Here is a 19,639-nt window from a genome sequence, read left to right as displayed (position 1 = left end):
ATAGAGATATAGAAAGATCCTCACCAGAGACAAAACAGCTGAGAGAAGTGAACTATACAAAGCGCCAAATGCGCATCAAAAGGTGAACCATTACGAGCCGAAAGGTACAAAAATAACTTAGCCTAGCAACCTTACAGCCCGCATAGGGGAAAAGAAAATAATTAAGGACCACATTGCGTGGGAAGACATAAGAGTGCTCAACAAAATAAAAATAAAATAAGATGAAAAGGCCAAGGGATACCTCTCAATAAAAATGGCTCTCAGCAGCAGTAGAGGTTGCCAAAAGATGAACAGGGTTCAGGTAATTAGAAAACGCCTGAGATGTTGGTGCTTCTAAGAAATGGTGGGAACAGAGGCAAAAATAGAAAATGAGGTCCCACCAATAATTAGGATCAGGCTTGGATGGCCAAAGATGAATTAAAGATGTAGCCAGACCACCCACCCGTAATCTGTCAAAGCGACGGTCCAAATGCAAATACAGGTGCAGGCGTGGGGAGGTATCATCGCCGGGAAATCCGAAAAAACGGGGGTTTATAGTCAAGGAAGACGGAGGGGAAACAAATTCCTCCCAGCCGGAGGTACGAGGCACACAGCGTCAAGGCGTACGGGTCAACGAGAGGGTCAAAGCAGCCTAATATACGGACGTTTGTACTGATAACTATCCCTCCCTCCCCCCTTTTATGCCTTCCTAAATTCTGCTTTGACCCTCTCGTTGACCCGTACGCCTTGACAATGTGTGCCTCGTACCTCCGGCTGGGAGGAATTGGTTTCCCCTCCGTCTTCCTTGAGGACTATAAACCCCCGTTTTTTCGGATTTCCCGGCGACGATACCTCCCCACGCCTGCACCTGTATTTGCATTTGGACCGTTGCTTTGACCGATTACGGGTGGGTGGTCTGGCTACATCTTTAATTCATCTTTGGCCATCCAAGCCGGATCCTTATTATTGGTGGGACCTCATTTTCTATTTTTGCCTCTGTTCCCACCATTTCTTAGAAGCACCAACATCTCAGGCGTTTTCTAATTACCTGAACCCTGTTCATCTTTTGGGAACCTCTACTGCTGCTGAGAGCCATTTTTATTGAGAGGTATCCCTTGGCCTTTTCATCTTATTTTATTTTTATTTTGTTGAGCACTCTTAGGTTTTCCCACGCAATGTGGTCCTTAATTATTTTCTTTTCCCCTATGCGGGCTGTAAGGTTGCTAGGCTAAGTTATAGGCTTGTCCCTTTCAGCTCGTAATGGTTCACCTTTTGATGCGCATTTGGCGCTTTGTATCGTGCACTTCTCTCAACTGTTTTGTCTCTGGTGAGGATCTCTTTCTATATCTCTTTATCTTTTATGTCTGGATATATGTTCATGAACATATATGTTGTATCACTCTAATACGCATTCATATCTTTTATTGTTTCTTTATCTGCTCCTTTCTCACTCCCCTGTTCTTGCACAATCTTCCTTATTTTAATCTTTATCGTGCTTAATGTTATACCCCCTTCTCCTGACCGATGGCAAACCTATGTGACAATTGAGCCTTTTAATGCAGGCCCCCTTGGCGGATATCCACTTGACTATTAAATGCAACATAAAGCCTAGTGATATTCCGCATATGAAATGCCTATTCTATAATCATGTGATTATCACCCCATGCGTATATTTTGAGGACAACTGAATGTGTATTTATATTTGTATGTACTTGTACAGTTTTTTATTCCCAGGTGTGTTCGTCCCACCTCACCTCCCTCGCCCTGATGAAGGTGTAGCCCCCATCTGGTCGTGACACTGAAACGCGCGTTGGCGTTTGTAAGCCCATTGGGCTCCTGAGATCGTATTTACCGGTGTTCCTTAGCCTATCGGGCTGCTGAAATTCCCTCTAGGGGATTTGAATTACAGAATTTCCCTTCAAATTACCCATTGTTTTTATTTTATGTGTACTGATATGACCCGAGGTTTGATGTTGCTGTTGAATGTGTAGTAGTAGGATTGTGTTGTTTTGAGGGAGTGTGTGGGATGATTATCTGTTTTATATGTGAAATTTGTTAGGCTCCTTACTTTCAACCTTGTCGGGTGTAATTTATCAATACGTCTAAAGTAAAAAAAACTTGTGTGTGTATATCCATGTATAATTTCAAGTAAATCAATTAAAAAAAAACCAAAAAAATAAAAAATGATTTAATGAATTCTGTGACACATTTTTTCTGAGTTGCCTCTTGTCCTGGTTTGCCTTTTGGTCTAGAGCATCTATCCTTTTGGACCCTGCACTGGGCCTTGTCTTATCATAGTTGTTGGCAGGTTACTTTCCTTCGTATAGGTTCTCTGTTAGATTCTTCGCCATGCTTGGCAAATCTACTCAATATCCGCGAATAGGACAAAGCATCTTTACACGAATGACTGGGATAAAAGGCTTCCACCGGTGAGACCCTCCACTTCAGCCTAAGACCCACACAAATACTATAAGGCCTCAACTCTGTTGCATCCTAAAGCCTCCTCTGATTTTACATTTGATTTTTAAATAATGCCAACAGCAAGTAGAAGTCCAAAGAGCCTTCATATTAAAGAGGCACACAAACGCAGGATGAAACACGGCACAGAGATAACATTTAATTGAACTTGCTGCCCTGAAAGGCAACAAGAGCCAACTAAATACTCTCATACTAGCACATCCAGATTCCAAAATGCAAATTCAATTTGGGATTGCAAATGGTGATGAGTGTCTTTTGGAAAGTGCCCAATATGAAACCGTGACTGACTCACGGCCCTACCTTGCTATGTTCTCACTGATTTTCACGGTAGAAATCCTTTGGTGTGCACAGAATTTCTAAAGGTTTTAATATTTGCAGTTGCAAACTACACCCATACTTTGGGCATGAAGGGGATACATCACCAAGAGAAACAACCATAGCACTTGAAATCCGTGCTGCGTACTTCCACTGCAGAGACGGTTCGCAAAATATTGGATGATTGCCATTCCCATACAGTCATGGGCTCTCCAGCTGGGGCACTGGGTGTATTTGATAGGATGTGTTATTCACCAATGGTTCCTTTCAGGCCAGACCCCTCACACTGATTTGCATGTGGCTGGGTGCTAACTGGAATGCATGGTGAGAAAAGGAACAGATGGATTTAGGTCCAGATCTTTATATGGGGGTGAATGTGACATTGTTCAGCATTCCATCCATCAATTGTTCTTTTTTCATTTGTCACTAAGTGAACGGGTAATTACAGACGAGGGCCCCATACTCTCCATGTAACTGGACTTATGCTAGCCTGGCTAATGAGGGGTGATACCGTGATACCATTCCAGGATGCTTGTTTCTAGTCCACAGAGTACTTGGCAAATCAGACTGGACTGTTGAGCAGGGTCAAGACTGATTTGCATGTGCCTGGGTGCAAACTGGAATGGTATGGTGAGAAAACAATGATTAAGGTACAGATCTCTGTACTGGGGGTAATGTTTGACAATGTTCAGCCTTCTGTCCAGGAATTGTTCTTTTTGCACTTTAAGTTTGTATTTTCTTGCCTTAGCCATTTGGTGCCTCCAACCGGTCTCTGCGTTACATGACTAGGTGTGGGTGACTGTTGGGCTTTGTGCATTATTCCTAGACAGCCACACACAATGGTAAGGTCAGGTGCGACTGGACGGGCATCACTTGGAGGATGGAAGGGAAGAGCTGGAGCCAGCTCCACCTACACTTGAATAGGCTGTGTCCTGTCTCCACACAAAGGGCTGCATACCCCTGCAGTTAGTCTGGAGCAAGGCCCAGAAATGCAGGGCACCGGTACACTTCAAATGCATGGCTCTAGAAACTTCTCCCCACTTCAACGGCCGAACTGGGTATAAATACTGGACCTCAGTATGCTTCTGGAGCTGTGGATTCTCGGACAGGAGAAGGACTGCTATGCTACTGAAAGGAGCACCACTCTGCTGGGCTGCTACTCTAAAGGACTGCCGCCCTGCTGTGCTGATCTGCTGCCCTCTTGCCTGGGTCAGAAGGACTGGACCTGCAACTCTTGAACCCATAGTGACTTCAAGGGCCAGTTGGCTGGCCTTCGATCTGAAGCCTCATGGACACAACAGACTTCCAACAACCTTGCGCATGCACCTGGACTTTGCCATCTGCAGAGTCTACACTTCCAAGTGGTGGCACCCCAGTACTGGACCCTTGGAAGTGGCCTTAAGGTGCTCTGCTATCCTCTGTGGATCCATCGGAACCGATGCATCTCCTCTGCTGTGCAAACTAGAGCAGGGCCGAAATTGCTGTGTGGACCGGACCCATAGCTAAAACTTGCAACCACCACCACTAATTGGAACCCCGACTGTGCAATGCAGGATTTAAGGTACTTTGTTCAGTGGACCTAACTGGGTTCCTGTAGCCCGCAAGCGATCCAATAAGGTTGGCCTGAACATGCGACTGTCCCGGTCTTGTGCAACCAGATATCCACAATTGGCACTTTTTGGAGCTTCATTCCCTGAAATCTTTAAAATTGGAGAGCTCCGGTCCTACTTATTGGATGTTAGTCGTTTTGGTCTGGTTTAATTTATTAAAGAAAGAACTACTTTGCTAACTTGTTGTGACATCCTTTTTGCGTTGAGTTTTCACTTTAACACTGTTTGAACTGTTGCACAAGGTGAAATCTGATGCCCTTCAGGTTTTAAAAATACAAATATGAAACAAATAAAAATGCGGCTACACTGTGTCATCAATTGAAAGGTATGCAGCGTGTTTTTCAGTTAACACTCTTGGCATGTAATGTAGGGGTATTAGTATTTTTTTGATATTTGTGTATTTAATAATTTCCACAGACGTTAGATGCAGGCCATGGTTTCCAGTTAAAAGCCATACGAAATTGATAGGACCGGAACCAACCAAAACCTTATTTGGCTTTAAAAAAAAAAAAATCGTATTTATTTTTAACAATATTGTTTAAGGGCACGTCTCCACAAAATATACATCATTAAAATACAAGTTATCAAAAACAGATACAAAAGTGCATACAAAAGTCCCTAAACATTTTCATATACACAGACAATTCATTGCATCAAGATCACCTTTTGTTTTGCAGATAGTCTGCAGATAAAAAACGAGCCACATTAAAAACATTTGAACTTCTCGTATCAAATTTCAATATCCGCAAGGGGAAACCGCCTTCACAACGCCCCTTTGTATCGTAAAACGCAAACAGCATATTGATATAATCCACTTCGAGTGAACCACATAGGCAAGACAGGAGAAAACTTGTTCTCGTTTCCTTCTCTGCAAAACAAACTGGACAACAATCTGGAGTCAAAGAAGAACTGGTAGTAGACCAGTTACTTGTAAAAGCTCTAAATAGGATTCCATACCTAAAATGTGTATACAAGTGATTGGCCAATTGGGAGCAATATCTTTTAAAAAGTGCAGTCATGATTCAGGGCTACCATTTTTTGTAAATATATAAAAAAAACAATTCCTCAGTATATCAAATTCTACACCAGTATAGCAATGGTAGGAGTGTGATCAAATCTGCCGCCTTTTATAACAATGTCTAAATGCAACAGTAACATGGGGGCACTCTGTGGTAAATATAGACGTGTGTAAATAGGTATGCCTCAATTTGCTAGATAGGATGGAAGACATGACCGCTCTGAAGATGTATCTGTACTTCGAGAATTTTTGAAGTAAGGTCAACACACATTCAGCTTTAGTGTAATTTCCTACCATCTCATGTTCACCCTGAAGGTCTTTGCACCTCAGATTTGCCCCTATGAGTGCCTTTATGACGGTTTGATATATAAGCTGTATGTCTGGGATACTCTGAATGTGTCCTCATCTGGACCGAAGGAATGGGTTTTGCTGGAGTATGGATGCACTGGTCTGCATTTTAAGACCATCAATTAGGGAGACAACTTGCTTCCCTCATAAGTAAACTACATTAATCTAGCAATTCTTTAAAAAAAATTAAATAAAGTTAATAAAATATGCAAATTCCTGGTAATACATTGGCTTAGAAGGAACAGATGGCACATGCTGCAGGGATGTAAAGGACGACAAGAATGGTAAATAAATGGATCCATAAATGTAGGGAATGGCTTACTTGATATAAAACACATGACTTTCAATGTACTTGCCTTGGAGGGTTAAACCGCTCCAATGAAATCCAATATATAAACGTACCCCGATTCTTCAGTGGGCAGTGCTGTGTCTTTATACAATGTTTTGTGGTGGCGTATCCCCAATGCCACAGAGTAAATCTTGAACAGCAGCACCGCAGCATTTCCACAAACACAAACATTGCTCACCTACTTCGCTGTAGCACGGTATCCTCGGTTGGCCAGCTCCAGGTTGTATTGAACCCCTTCAGGGTCTCGTGGCCTCTGGATGATCGCCTTCCCATGGCGGCCAAACGCATTGGTCTTTAAAAACTAGAGATTGAACAGACAGATGTCACAGCTTAGACCAATAACAAGTAAAATCGGTAACATTAAACCTGAACACAGTTGCAGAGTATTGGAGTATTGAAAACAGGTGTAGAACAACTGCACCAGCCACTAGACCTATGACCAGGCCCTATAAGTGGACAATCATACGGTTTCTGTGGATAGTTTGGAGTGGGCTTAGTGAGCAAATTACTGAATCTTAAAGACTAAGCTTCGTATCAACCAATCTATCAGGGCTTCACCCGAAGGCAGATTACGCTTTTCAGATGAAACGGACATAAAATTGCTTCGCAATCATCTAGATGTCAGGTCTCGAAGTCAGAAATCCAGGCAGTTTCATAGTACTGCACCAGCATCAAGTCCATTTTTTTGCTTAAATTTCTTTATTGGCATTTGAACAAAGGCATCCACGTGTTCCAACATAGGATAACAAGCATAGCAAAAGATCCAGTTATCATACCAGTCCCTCCTCCCTCACGTCTCCACATCGTCGACAGAATATTAAAACTTGAATATGACATACCGTATGGGATAAAGAGAAGTGAGGGGGAGGAGGATAAAAGCACAGATAATTCGAGCTCTGCCCTTCAGAGGTCCAGCCAATCAAGAAGAAAGTTCTTAAAACCAACAACCATCAAGTACTTCATAATCTGACAACTGAAATGAGGGCCCACTTTTTTAAAGGAGAGTAAACAGAATGACAAAGGGTCAAATAGGGACACAGTTGGAACCCCGCGGTCGAAACCACGTGTGTTCAGACTCTGCAAGCCCTACCATGCATGCCTTAACCATCCACATGCGTGGTTAAGGCATATACATGGTTAAGGCAATGCGCGGTAGGACTTGTGGATGGACGGAAGCAGGGAGACATCTGCGGTGAGGCAATTGTGGCGGGTCGAGGTACTTTTGTGGGATGGGGAGCTTGAGGTTGTGTGGGCTGGTTCGGGGTTATTTTAAGTTGGGCTGGAGGATGGTTGGGGTACTTTTGTGGTCTGGGGGTTGGTGGTTTTGTGAGCTGGGGTTGGGAATGTTTTATGTGCTGTGGGGGGGGTTGGAGTATGTATGTGGGCTGGCGGTAGGTTTGTGGGATGGGGTGGGCTGGGGCAGTCTACCTTCAGACGGATGGAAGCAGGCGGAGATTCGCGGTGAGGTAAGTGGGGCTGGGCCGGGTACTCTTGTGGGCTGGGAATGGGTTTGGGTAGTTTTGTGGGCTGGGGGTGAGTCAGGGTTGTTTTCTGAACTGGGGGTGAGTCGGATAGTTTTGTGGGCTAGGGGTTGAGCGGGGTAATTTTCATGGCTGGGGGTGTAGCAATTTGTCTGGGCTGGGACAAGTTGTCAGGGCGGGGGGGGGGGGGGGGTCGGAGTAGTTTTTAGGGCTGGGGGAGTATTGGGGTAGTTTTTTGAATTCGGGGTTAAGGTATTAGGCCTCAGGGCAGGGGAATAGATAGTTGGGATAGTTTAGGGCGTAGGGGAGGGCGGGGCAGTTCTTAGGGCTGTGTCAGGGCTGGACAGGATTAAGGGGAGGGTACAGCGTGGGGGTTGGGAGGGGGTAGGGGTATTTGCAACTCAGGGCGGGAGGGGTGCGTGGGTGAATTTGTGCCTTCGGGCGTAGGGGAAGGGGGTGGCGAGCTTAGCCATGCATACCCCTTTCCATGCATGCCTATACCACGAAAATTCGTAGTAAAGGCATGCGTGGTAAAGCAATGTGTGGTTAAGATGCAGTCATTCAGACCGTGTTGTTTAGGCACGCAGGGAAAGGGAGCAACAGCTGATCATGTAAGAACGCATTTGACTGCAAGGAAGAACTCACATGTTGTACCAGAGCCCTTTACATGAGCACAAGTTGCTTTACAGACATTTATTTTTGTTTTAGTTAGGTACGGTGAGATGAACTGATTTGCCCAGAATCACAGGTTTGGTGTCCCTGCTGAGACTCGAACCCGGTTTCCCAGCTCAGAGGTCAACCGTCCTAGCTGTTCGACCACATCCTCTCACCAATCAGATATTTCTTTTCATGCATTGTTGTGCAGTCTGCACACATTCATTACGACAACATTCAGAAACACCTATTGTATAAAAATGAACGTCACAATGTTTCATGTGGAGGTTCCACTTACAATGAGCTAATTAACTTTAAAAAGTTCAGCACTGGACCCACAGAGTAGCAAATATTCTTACTAGGACTAAACCACTGAAGAACAACTTATCTATCCAATACTCCAGTTGGCTTTGACTGGCACTAGTACATCAGGATACAGAACTGTCGTACTTTGTTGGTCTCCAATGCTCGTTCCAATTTCTTTGACGACGATTTTCAACTATTTGGAGTGCAGAAACATTGCCATACATACAAGCCACTTTAATATTTTTCCAGATCTGCAGCATTAGAACCACCAGAGCATGAGAAAAACTCATTCAGATTAGTAATTCTCTATTACATAAAAATATTTAATCCTGGATGTCAAAGAAGCGTAAAACAGTACACATCTTAATTGGAAGCGAAACTTGACCCAGTGGCTCTACTGGTGTTTCATGAACTTTGCTACCACCTGAACCAGGACCTTGGTCAGAAATGGCAGCTTACAAATGGATTTGCGGTTTTGCAAAGATCTAGAAAACTACTAATGATGGAGCCACCAGGAGCAGTAGTCCGGACTAGCAGTTCCACTACAACAGCCATTTTCCGAAGTAAACAAAAGCAAAATGAGCGAAAGTGACTGCGTTCCAGAGCAGAGGCCCCGCTCTACATTTTAGGTTTAGATATGTGAATACAGACTGTGGAATACATGTGCTAAAATAATTTGGAAGTAATTAAATCTAAGTTATCATGGTGAGATATATGGAATTGTGACTTCATTACATTTGTCAAATAAATTTTGTAGGATTTTCTTCTTTTTTTTAAAATTATGCCACAAATTGTAATTTTATTCATTTTGCTATTTAGGATACAGATATATGTGTCTGTCTTGGCTTATGGGCTATGTGGAGTTACTTGCTTTACAACGGATTGAGCTGCAAAATTCACCTGCTTTTGCACATCATTCTTATGCAATGAATCCTTTAAGTAGCTAAACGCCACTAGCAGAAACATAGAGGGATATTGCAGGAATCACAGTAAGCCCTCAAAAAAAACTATTCACCAAAGTGAAAACCTAAAGACAAAGTAAGAGAGTCTCCCATCTAAACTGAGACCAGAGAACTGTTGAGACAGTTGCAGATATCCAGTAGATTTTAAGACTACATGGCTTCCCGGACATCACTGTTCAAGATCACTTTGAATCAGTTTAAAAATAAGCCTTCGAAGCATATATGGCTCCATATAAAAGGCAGAACCTGGCTAGTGGTTATTTTTTCGGTAGCAAATCAAATTGTAGTTTGTATTCGCTGCTTTCTTTAAAGCACAGCTTCATGTATAAAATATTGCTCTAAAATAACTAAGCTCTCCTCATGGCAAAATCTCAGATTTCACTTTTTTAGGAAACCCAGGTAAGGGGCATCTGGAGCTGTGAAATCTGTTAAAGGTTGTGGATCCTTTAATGCATCAATCAGTGCCTCCGAACATAGAGATAAAGCAAATGGCCATGTGAGACAGCTATGGCATGTTTCTTCATAGTAAGTAAGTATCTTGTTCAGATTGCGGAGAGAAGCTAGAAATAAGAGGACCACAAATTTGGAGTACGAATTCAAAAGACCACACAGTGGAGTCACACCTCAAGGTTCCCTTCAGATGATAGACCATTGAGGTCCCTCAGAGAGATCACAAACCATTAAATCAGAACAAATTATCACAATTAGAGCAGGTACTGATAAAGCTGATGAACTGTGTAGGAACGCAGAAGCAGCCTACTACACAACATTTCTCCATCTTGCAGCAGCTAGAAACATTACAAGTGATTACACACAAGTGTCGGTGGTGAGAGGGGAACACTTAGTAAGTAGAACCTCCAATACTCTTTCGACTGTCAAACTTCAATATCTGCTACGGAGCCGCAAGACCCTGCTACTCCTGAAACTACAAGGACAAACTACAAACTTTCACTCCAAGGATGACCACGTAGATGTGTCCTGTACAGCAAGACTCATCAGGAACCTGAAGTCATCCAAGAATTTAGACAATTCGTGAGATCTGCACAAACACTATAGAAGCTCAACAAGTCTTACAGATTATGCTGAATTACTCACATTATCCAATCGCTAAAAATAAGCGCTCTTGTTCTGGCCTTTTCAGATCTGCATTCAACCCTCCGAGACACAGCCTAAACCTCAGCTTAGAACAATCTCTGGAAATACTAGAAGCACACTTGGAATAGGAGGCTGGTGGAAGCTTCATCGAATGTACTTCCATCCAGTTCACATACTCTTGACAAGGATAGGCATATCAACTAGAAATAATAAAAAAGAGAAATTCATACTTTATAAACAGATTCTGGAGAAGAACAGACCGTCTTACCGGCTCACCAAGGGAGATTTTTGGATCAAGGTTTAGGAAGCGAGATGGCAGTAGCATAAATTACAACTGTCAACTTAACTACAGCCAACAAACAAGAGAATATTCATGGAGCCTGGCAAATTCTGAAATCATCCAGCATTCATTATCACATGTATGCGGATGTTACCCAACTATACCTGAAGATAGTCTCTCCCGAGGACATTCAGTCCCTCAACTCGGCCCTTCTAGAAACACAAAGCAGGCTGACATGTAACCACCTGAAGCTAAATGCCCTCAAAACGGAATTCCTCCTAATTGCACCCCAAAAGCAATCTCCGGTCATGGAACAATGGTTGAATCAGCTTACTGGTCTTAACTGTAGACTTCCTCGTTGATTCGGCAACCTCTCTGGGTCTCATGTTATACAAAAGTTTGAACATGCAGAAGCACATCAGTACCCTCACCAAAGGAGCGAACTTCCAACTCAGCATCCTAAGGAAACTCAAACCCTTTCTCCCTGCTCATGAACTAAAGATTGCAGTGCAACCATTAGTGATCTCAAAGCTGGACTATGGTAAGGCAACGCTTTGCCCCGAGTGAAGACGGCTCCTCTCAGTGTTGCCCTCTATTCTGCTACCAGGCTCATAACTGACACTAACCAATACAACCATATTTCTCCGGACTTGATGGCCCTGACCTGGCTTTCATATGAAGCTCAGATACAGTTAAAAATTGCATGCATGGCACACAAACCCATCCACTTCAATACCCCTCTGTACCACGATCAGAAACTAGAGGGGTCATGTGGAGAGTGCCTCCTAAAGCACCAGCACCCTATTGCTCAAGCCACAAAATTCAAGAAAAAAAAAAAAAAACCTACAATCGAGCCCTCAGGTATGGCTCAGAGGATCTGGAACTCCCTTCTCCCCAAAGTCAGGGTGAACCCTTCCACTGAGCTCTTCAAAAAAAGAAGACAAAGGGCTCCTGATAGACATTTCTGCCTCAGTCTGGCTACTCCATTTGATATTGGGAATTTACTGTTGATTTTGTGGCCCAGCTGCCTGGTTCACGAGAATGTCGGACTTTATAAGACTGAATTTTTTGCTTTGTTGGTTCTGTTTTGTTTGCTTGTACCCTTCTTTATGTATAAACTGTAAAGCGCTCCGATACCATCGGTGGTAATGTTCGCACTATATAAAACTTTCTAAATAAAATATAATGAGCGATTGTCTCGCTGGTGAGAGAAAACCGCTCCAAAGCAACTAGAAATTTGACAAGCATTTGATGGTCAAACACAGATACTTGCTAAAACCAAGGCTTGAACAGTTAAATCAAGAAGAATTTAAAACACTCCATTCATTGAGCAGGGAAGCTAACCCACAAATTAATACCGATTTGTATAGAGCACTTGGTGACTTAAAGAGTAGTGCTAGATAACCGAGGAGCAGGAAGGAAAACTCAGGCAAGGCAGATGCTGCGCCAAGCGAAAACCCAGCTTTTGAGCCGCATGTTGAAGTGTATGTATTGCAAATGAGTTCACGAAAAATAATCATCCCAAATCAAGGCAGGGTTAACTAGAAGGCTCAGCCACCAATGTAGGCTTCTTTTACTTTAGGAATGACTAAAAGCCTGAAGAGATGCTCTAAGAACAAGTTTAGAAGTATCAGTAGAGATACACAATATATGGATAAGTATTACTCAGTTTAGTAACTTACGCAAAGTGTTTTGAAACTTTAACACTTCTGAACAAGAATCTGAGCGGAGGTAGGATGAGAAAAGTGATCTTGTTCTTATTTAATACAATGAGTGGCCTGACTGCTGCATTCAGAATGGTTTGCAGTCGCTGAAGACGACAAATGAGAATTCTTATGTTAAGTAGCATTGCCTTAGTAAAGTCAGAATGTAATAGTAGACTGCACTGAAATGAGGTGTTGGAAGAAGAGGCGCAGTTTTAGCCAGTTCTTTCAGCAGCCCAAACCTTGTTCGTGTGAGATAAAAGTGATCTAGAAGCCAAAGTTTTGAACTATGAGTCCTGGTTCAGGGGTGCTGGGGGAGAGGTTAAAAAAAACAATTCTCCACCATGCTGCAGGCCATATAAATGCTATTCCACATTTCCATTAATGTTCTGTAATTTACTTACAATTAGAAAGAATTGTACAACTCAATTGTTTGAGAGTGGAGTTGACATACATTTGTCTCACATTGCGAGACTCTGTACCCAAACAAATGTTTTATTCTGCAATATACATAAAGTGAATGCAATGGCTTTAGTTTTGCAGGCCTGTTTAATTCATTTTTTATTTCTTTGTTACCCCTGAATAATTGTTTGTCCAATTCAATGGATTTGTGCATTTGCTTTAATACAGTTAACACTTCATTGTGTTTAATTCTTATGATTCGATTCAGTGACTCGTATCATAGGTGCCTAAATATCTGGAGTAGGCATACTTTGTTTTATGAAGGACACTCTTGTTGGCCAATGACTTCAGATGAGTCACCAAGCTTGCAAGGGGTGAGGATAGAGATAGAGATAGAGATAGAGACACACATATACATACATTCACTTAAAAACACCATAGGTTTCACACATGTTATAGTTAGCTGGACATTTCACTCGTAAAAAAACAATGACATTTCCACATTATAGTTAGTGCAGGCAACTATAACTCACGCGACCGCAATCCTCTGCTGATGACGTCAGATATTACATCACTGTATTTAGACACTTATTTACCCATGTCTTCTTCCATTAATCTTTAGCTATACATATATTACAAATATTTATTTTTCAGAAAGACACACGTCAGTGATGTAATATCTGACGTCATCAGCAGAGGATTGCGGTCGCGTGAGTTATAGTTGCCTGCACTAACTATAACGTGGGAATTTCATTGGTTTTTTACGAGTGAAATGTCCAGCTAACTATAACATGTGTGAAACCTATGGTTTTTTAAGTGAATTTGCAAGGTTTTTTAAATGCTAATTCGTAACTATAACGTGTGTGAAACCTATGGTTTTTTCAGTGAATTTGTACGGTTTTTTAAATGCCAAGTTATGTATTTATTAATTATTTTTTTTCCAGGTTTTTCACCGTGCGCGCACCGAGCGCCCACGGTTCGCAGTGCGTGCCGTGCGCGCTCGGTGCGCGCACCTCGCGATTTAAAAAAAAAAAAAAAAATGTTTTCTCCCTTGGGGGTCCTTCTGTGACCCCCCCTGACCAAGGCTAGGGGGACAGGAACTGTCCACTCTGCCCCTTTTTCACGTTCTCCACCTTTTTTTTCACCCCCTCAGACTGCGAGAGACAAAATGGCAGCCGACATACTGGTTTCGACCGATTCGAATGTTTACCGACATCTAACAACCAATCAGAATTGCGCTCGCGCACGGCAGGGTGCGCGCACAGTGCGCGCGTATAGATATTGATATGCTTTTAAATGCTATTTTCTCAGGAAATACTGAACAGATTTACACCAGACCTGCAAAAGGCACTTCCTTGACCTTATGGCTACCTCTCTGCCAAATTTCACGTAATTCTGTTCAGTCGTTCTGGCTGTAGCTGTGACTAAAGGTCCTATGGAAAAATGCATGGGGAAAACGCGTTTTGCGACCCTCCTTTTTCTCGGCCCCCGCTTGACGAATCACCCTGAGACTTTCAGGGTAGGAGCTGAACGGAGCACCCCAATAGTTTTGAAAATTTCGCAAGGATTCGTCAACAGGCGCCAAAGTTATTCAAAATAGAATTGAGATTTCCTATGGAAACTAGGTTGTAACTATAACTATCTACTGGCGACCGCCAGTAGAGAGATAGATAGATATATATATATATATATATATATATATATATATATATATATATATCGAGCCACACTCTCAGAGATTACCGGGACGCTTATATCGCGGTGCCATCTCAGGGTCAGAAAAGTTATAGACATAAGCATGAGTGTAATATTGCAGTTCTTCATATGTAAGTGGCACTGCTTCAAAATGGCCGAAAATTTAGGCATCATGTATTGCAGTTTCTATGTCAGTCCTATTTCTGTTACTATTATTTTTGTCACGTTTTTTGTTTAAAAATTGTATAGCACCAAACGTGTAATTACCCGTGACCAAGGCGGTTACGCCGAAACGCGTTGGGTAAAAGTGGCTTTATTTTTGATGAATAAATCACCGTGAAGCCTCAAGCCTGTGTTTGGACATTCATTTGGGAAGGAGTGCATCTGATGCGTTGCTGCATTGTGGAACTATATATATATATATATATATATATATATATATATATATATATATATATATATATATATCCTGCTCCTGCTTGCACCAATAGATTGAGAAGCACTCGAACACGAACATAGAGCTCCAAGCTTAAGCCCTTTATTAGTGGTACGGAAGACACCAGCCTGCTCCCTTTCACAGCCATCTCCCACTTCTGCCGACGCGTTTCGAAATTATCTTTCTTCTTCAAAGGCTTGTGGGAAAGGAAAACAAGCTTAGTCCAGTCTCTCCCAGTTAAATACACAAAGATAGCGCGCCCTCTATGGACCGCTCTGCATGAGTCAACGCTGAGTGTTCTGGGAGATGTGGTCCTGAACACTTGCTTGTGAATATTCTGTTGGTGCGTGCGAGGCCCGTAGATGAGCCCCGGCAGGTGGGCGCTTCTGGGGGCCTGGGAGAGACTGGACTAAGCTTGTTTTCCTTTCCCACAAGCCTTTGAAGAAGAAAGATAATTTCGAAACGCGTGAATTTGCAAGGTTTTTTAAATGCTAATTCCTAACTATAACGTGTGTGACACCTATGGTTTTTTTAAGTGAATTTGTACGTTTTTTTAAATTCTAAGTTATATTTTTTCAGGTTTTTCACCGTGCGCTCACCGTATATATGTACTTTTACCTGAAATTCTCAGGAACTACTGAACAGATTGACTCCAGATATTCAAAAGGCACATCCCTGACCTGAGGACTACCTCTCTGCCAAATTTCAAGTAATTCTGTTCTGCCGTTCGGGCTGTACCTTGGTCTAAAGGACCCTATGGAAAAATGCATGGGGAAAACACGTTTTGGGACCCCCCTTTTTTCTCGGCTTGACTAATCACCCCGAGACTTTAGGGTAGGAGCGGAGCGCCCCACCTATTTTGAAAAATTCGCGAGGATGCGTCAACCGGCGCCAAAGTTATTCAACATTTTCAGATTTCCTATGGAAACACGGTCCTAACTATAACTATCTACTGGCGACCGCCAGTAGATAATATATATCTATCAAAGTGCAAGCTGGTATCTTCAAGATTTGCCTCAAGCTGAAGGTTAATCAGGGTATTATTGGAGTCTTAAAAGTCAAAGAAAAGTCTAAGCAGGATGGCTTAAGGAGCCACGTGAGTGTTGGTCTCAGTGATGACCCCCGTGGGGCATTACAAAGGATGCATACATGATTTTGCCTGTATGGTGCCAGTGCTACCATTTACTCATCAACCTTAAGGTCCATTCTCACAGCGACGCCCAGGCTCATGTAGCTTGCGCAGGATAGACATTCAAAATACAGATCCCCCTCCTTGGCTATCTTACATTATGCAAAACAATTTTTTGTGCATAGTAGATTATTGCTGTTAGCAGGATTTTGTTGTACAAAAGTATCATGTTTTATGTACATGTTCATTATTAATCTAAAACATGTTTTACTTGTAGTTACCCCTGACGAAGGACTTGTGTAGTCCGAAATGCCTTGGGTTTTTAATAAAGAACAAGCCTGGGATGAATCATGTGTTGATCGTGTTTTTGACAGAAGTCCGGATGGTCTCATCAAAAATATAAGAAACCTGGAAAATTGCATGGTTCTTCTAAAGTGGATGAAGTGGAGCTGAGCTGTTAAAGAGTTGCTAAAGAGAATTGTATGAATATTTGGCTAAATAAGGATTAATCTTAAGCATTGTGGATTTGCTGGGCGACTGGTTTGGGGCGTAAAGGACGCCCCACTCAGTTCACTGTATCATAAGTGCCACCAGGGCAAGGCACTACACCAGTAACGCATGCACCCTTTCAGGACTTTTGGACAAACAAGGAATCAAATGAGTAGATGGTGTGCATGCCATTACTTCTGCATCATTAACCATGTAGTTGTGAACTGCCACGTCAACCTGACAAGTTAAACCTCTTGCCAGGCCCAAACCTTACTTTTTTTTTTTAGTCCTCATTCTCAACCCATTTAGGTATGCCCAAACCGATGATAAAGAGAAAATTCCACCGTCTCAGTACACTGGATCTGCGGGCTTGTACCTAAAAAAGGCACAGCCTGCCGGTGTTCTCAATCAAACAAATCTGGAGACAATACCCACTTGGGAGGCCCTTAACTCAGCTTAAAATGCCGGAACATCTCAATCATACCCTTAAGGATAAGGGGTATACCAGAGAGGGAGGGCTGTGTAATCCTTGGACTAGAGGGGGGAAAAAAACCCTAGTTCCATTTCAAAAGCTTCTAGAAGTCTTGCTTCTTATTTCCTGCCCTTGAGAGATCCAACCTGGAAAGCCTCAAGAGATGTCTGCCAGTCTTGATATGTAGGTGGTAGAGGGTCTTTCCATTTCATGCAGATCTCTTCTAGCGAGTAGAATAGCGTAAAATAGGAGTTTTAGATGGGCCTTCCAGATTTGTTGCTAGGCCAAAAATAAGCATTGGTAGATTGATAACAATGTGTGTCCCTAGTGACCTTGCAAGCATATTGCCCACTCCTTCCCAAAAATCTGCAAGGACAGGGCAGTTCAAAAACATGTGGATAGCTGATGCTGCGATTTCCCCACATCTCACAAAAAACTGGTGGACCATTTGAGAATTTTGTTAGCCTCTGAGTTGAATAGTAGGCTCTATGAATTGTGAAGAGGTGGTTCCTGCGGAGCCAAGCTGGTTTTACAATGTCCCACAGCATTTTGCATGAATTTAACCATATTGACTGGAGATCTTGCTGTGGGATGCAGCTCTCCCAGAGTAAGGTTGGCAGTTGAAATACACAGTCCTCCTCTTCCATAATACACCAATACCAAAAAGCAACTTCGTTCTTTACTGGAGATTTCTGTATAATCAAATGCTCAAATTGGTTGCCACTACCCAATCGATGTTTATTTCGGGAAGCTTCAACTGAGGTAGCCTAACTAGTTAGTTGCAAATATTTAAATCTAGAAAGATGGACCTACTTTCTCCCTGAGGACCGCCCAGGGAACTAATGTACTATCCAAAAAGATCTCCCCACCTCTCAATTCCAGCCGTCCTGAGGGGCAAAGATAGACTGTCTAACTGACATTCTGGAGTCCCTGGAGAGTCCCATATTGGAGCAAAACTAGAGAAATATCCCAACTTCAGCGAAACCCTCAGCTTGACCCACATTCTTACCAACCCCTGTAGTACCTTCAACCTAACTGTTTTGAAAAACTTAGGGTCGCCGTATTTATAGAAGAAACCGTCCTCTGGGATACCAGACCCTCTCAACATGGCCAAAAAATTACCTGCTCCCTTGCTAGTAGGTATCTTTAATAACATACGCGAGTGGGATAACTGAAACGCCCAGGCATACAGCTGTAAGTCAGGGGCTGCCAGACCTCCCTTCTCCCTACGCCTTCTAATTTTCTTCCAGGCAATCCTGGAATGTCGGGAAGCCCATACAAATGTATTAAGTTCACTTTGTAATTTAGTCAGGGCGACAGTATCAAAAAATAGAGGAATAGAACTAAAAAGGAAAGTAAATCTAGGCAGAATGGACATTTTAATTAGATTAACTCGCCCCAGTATAGACGAGGGTAATAAATCCAATGATTTCGTTAGCTTCCGTGTTTCTCTTGCAACCAGTGTTAAATTATAGGTAGGTATCTTATCTATGTCTTGAAGAATGTGTATACGCAAATATCTCGTTAGTTTTCAAAGGGTGAGCTGATGTTGGGTCTGCATATTCCAAGCCATTATTTCGGTTTTAGATGTATTGACCTTATAACCTGAGACTGTACCAAATTCTTGTGCCAAAATAACAGCGGGGTAGGCACTATTCAAATCTGATGTAAATATCAAGATATCATCGGCGTATAAAGCCACTTTTTTTCCCCATACTTGAAAGAAGATACTCTATGTTCATCTCGCAACATTTGGGCGAAAGATTCAATATATAAAATCGAACAGTAGTGGGGAAAGGGGACAACCCTGACGCGTTCCCCTAGAGATCTCAAAGGGTTCTGCAAGGGAGCCATTTATGAGAAGGTTTGCCGATGGTTTACTGTATAAGAGTGCAATAGAACGCCTAAACTTATTCCCGATCTTAAACTTAGCCAAAGCCTCCGACAGGAACAACCAATTGACCCTGTCGAAGGCCTTCGCTGCGTCAAGGGTCATCACTGCAAGTGGAAGAGACCACGTTGAGGCCAGATCTATAGCCCCAATCAAGTCATAAGTCAAATCTGACAGGTGACGGCCCCCAACAAAGCCCCTTTGGTCCGGATGTAAAAGATCCCCTGCGACCCTTCCAAGCCTGGTAGCCATTATAGAGGCGTAGATTTTATAGTCCGCATTTAATATAGAAATTGGCCTACATGATTCACAGCTTGTGGCCTATTTTCCCGGCTTTAGTATTAGGGTCATAGTTGCATTATTCCAAGAGGGTGGGGGCGCCATTCCATCTTGAAGAATTTGGTTAAATAGGGTTGTCAGAACCGGCACGACCTCCTTAACAATACATCTATATATCTCAGAAGGAAGGCCGTCTGAGCCTGCTCCCTTACCCTTTCTCAGCCTCATTATTTCTCTATAAACCTCCTCATGGGTAACCAGTTGATCT

General features: G+C 42.7%; 1 protein-coding gene across 3 annotated transcripts in view; it reads right to left on the bottom strand.

Moving 5' to 3' along the window:
• Positions 1-19,639, bottom strand: part of LOC146860054 (uncharacterized) — a 300,404-nt gene that overhangs the window by 3,394 nt on the left and 277,371 nt on the right. For all 3 annotated transcript variants that reach the window (XM_085643828.1, XM_085643827.1, XM_085643829.1), the window contains one exon: positions 6,276-6,398. In XM_085643828.1, coding sequence (XP_085499954.1) covers positions 6,276-6,398 — 123 coding nt within the window. The remainder of the gene's footprint in view (positions 1-6,275; positions 6,399-19,639) is intronic.

The sequence above is a fragment of the Triturus cristatus genome, chromosome 3_1, assembly GCF_964204655.1.
Source record: "Triturus cristatus chromosome 3_1, aTriCri1.1, whole genome shotgun sequence".
Classification (NCBI taxonomy): domain Eukaryota; kingdom Metazoa; phylum Chordata; class Amphibia; order Caudata; family Salamandridae; genus Triturus; species Triturus cristatus.
Note: the sequence above shows the minus strand (reverse complement) of the source record. Positions and strands in the feature narration are given on the sequence as shown.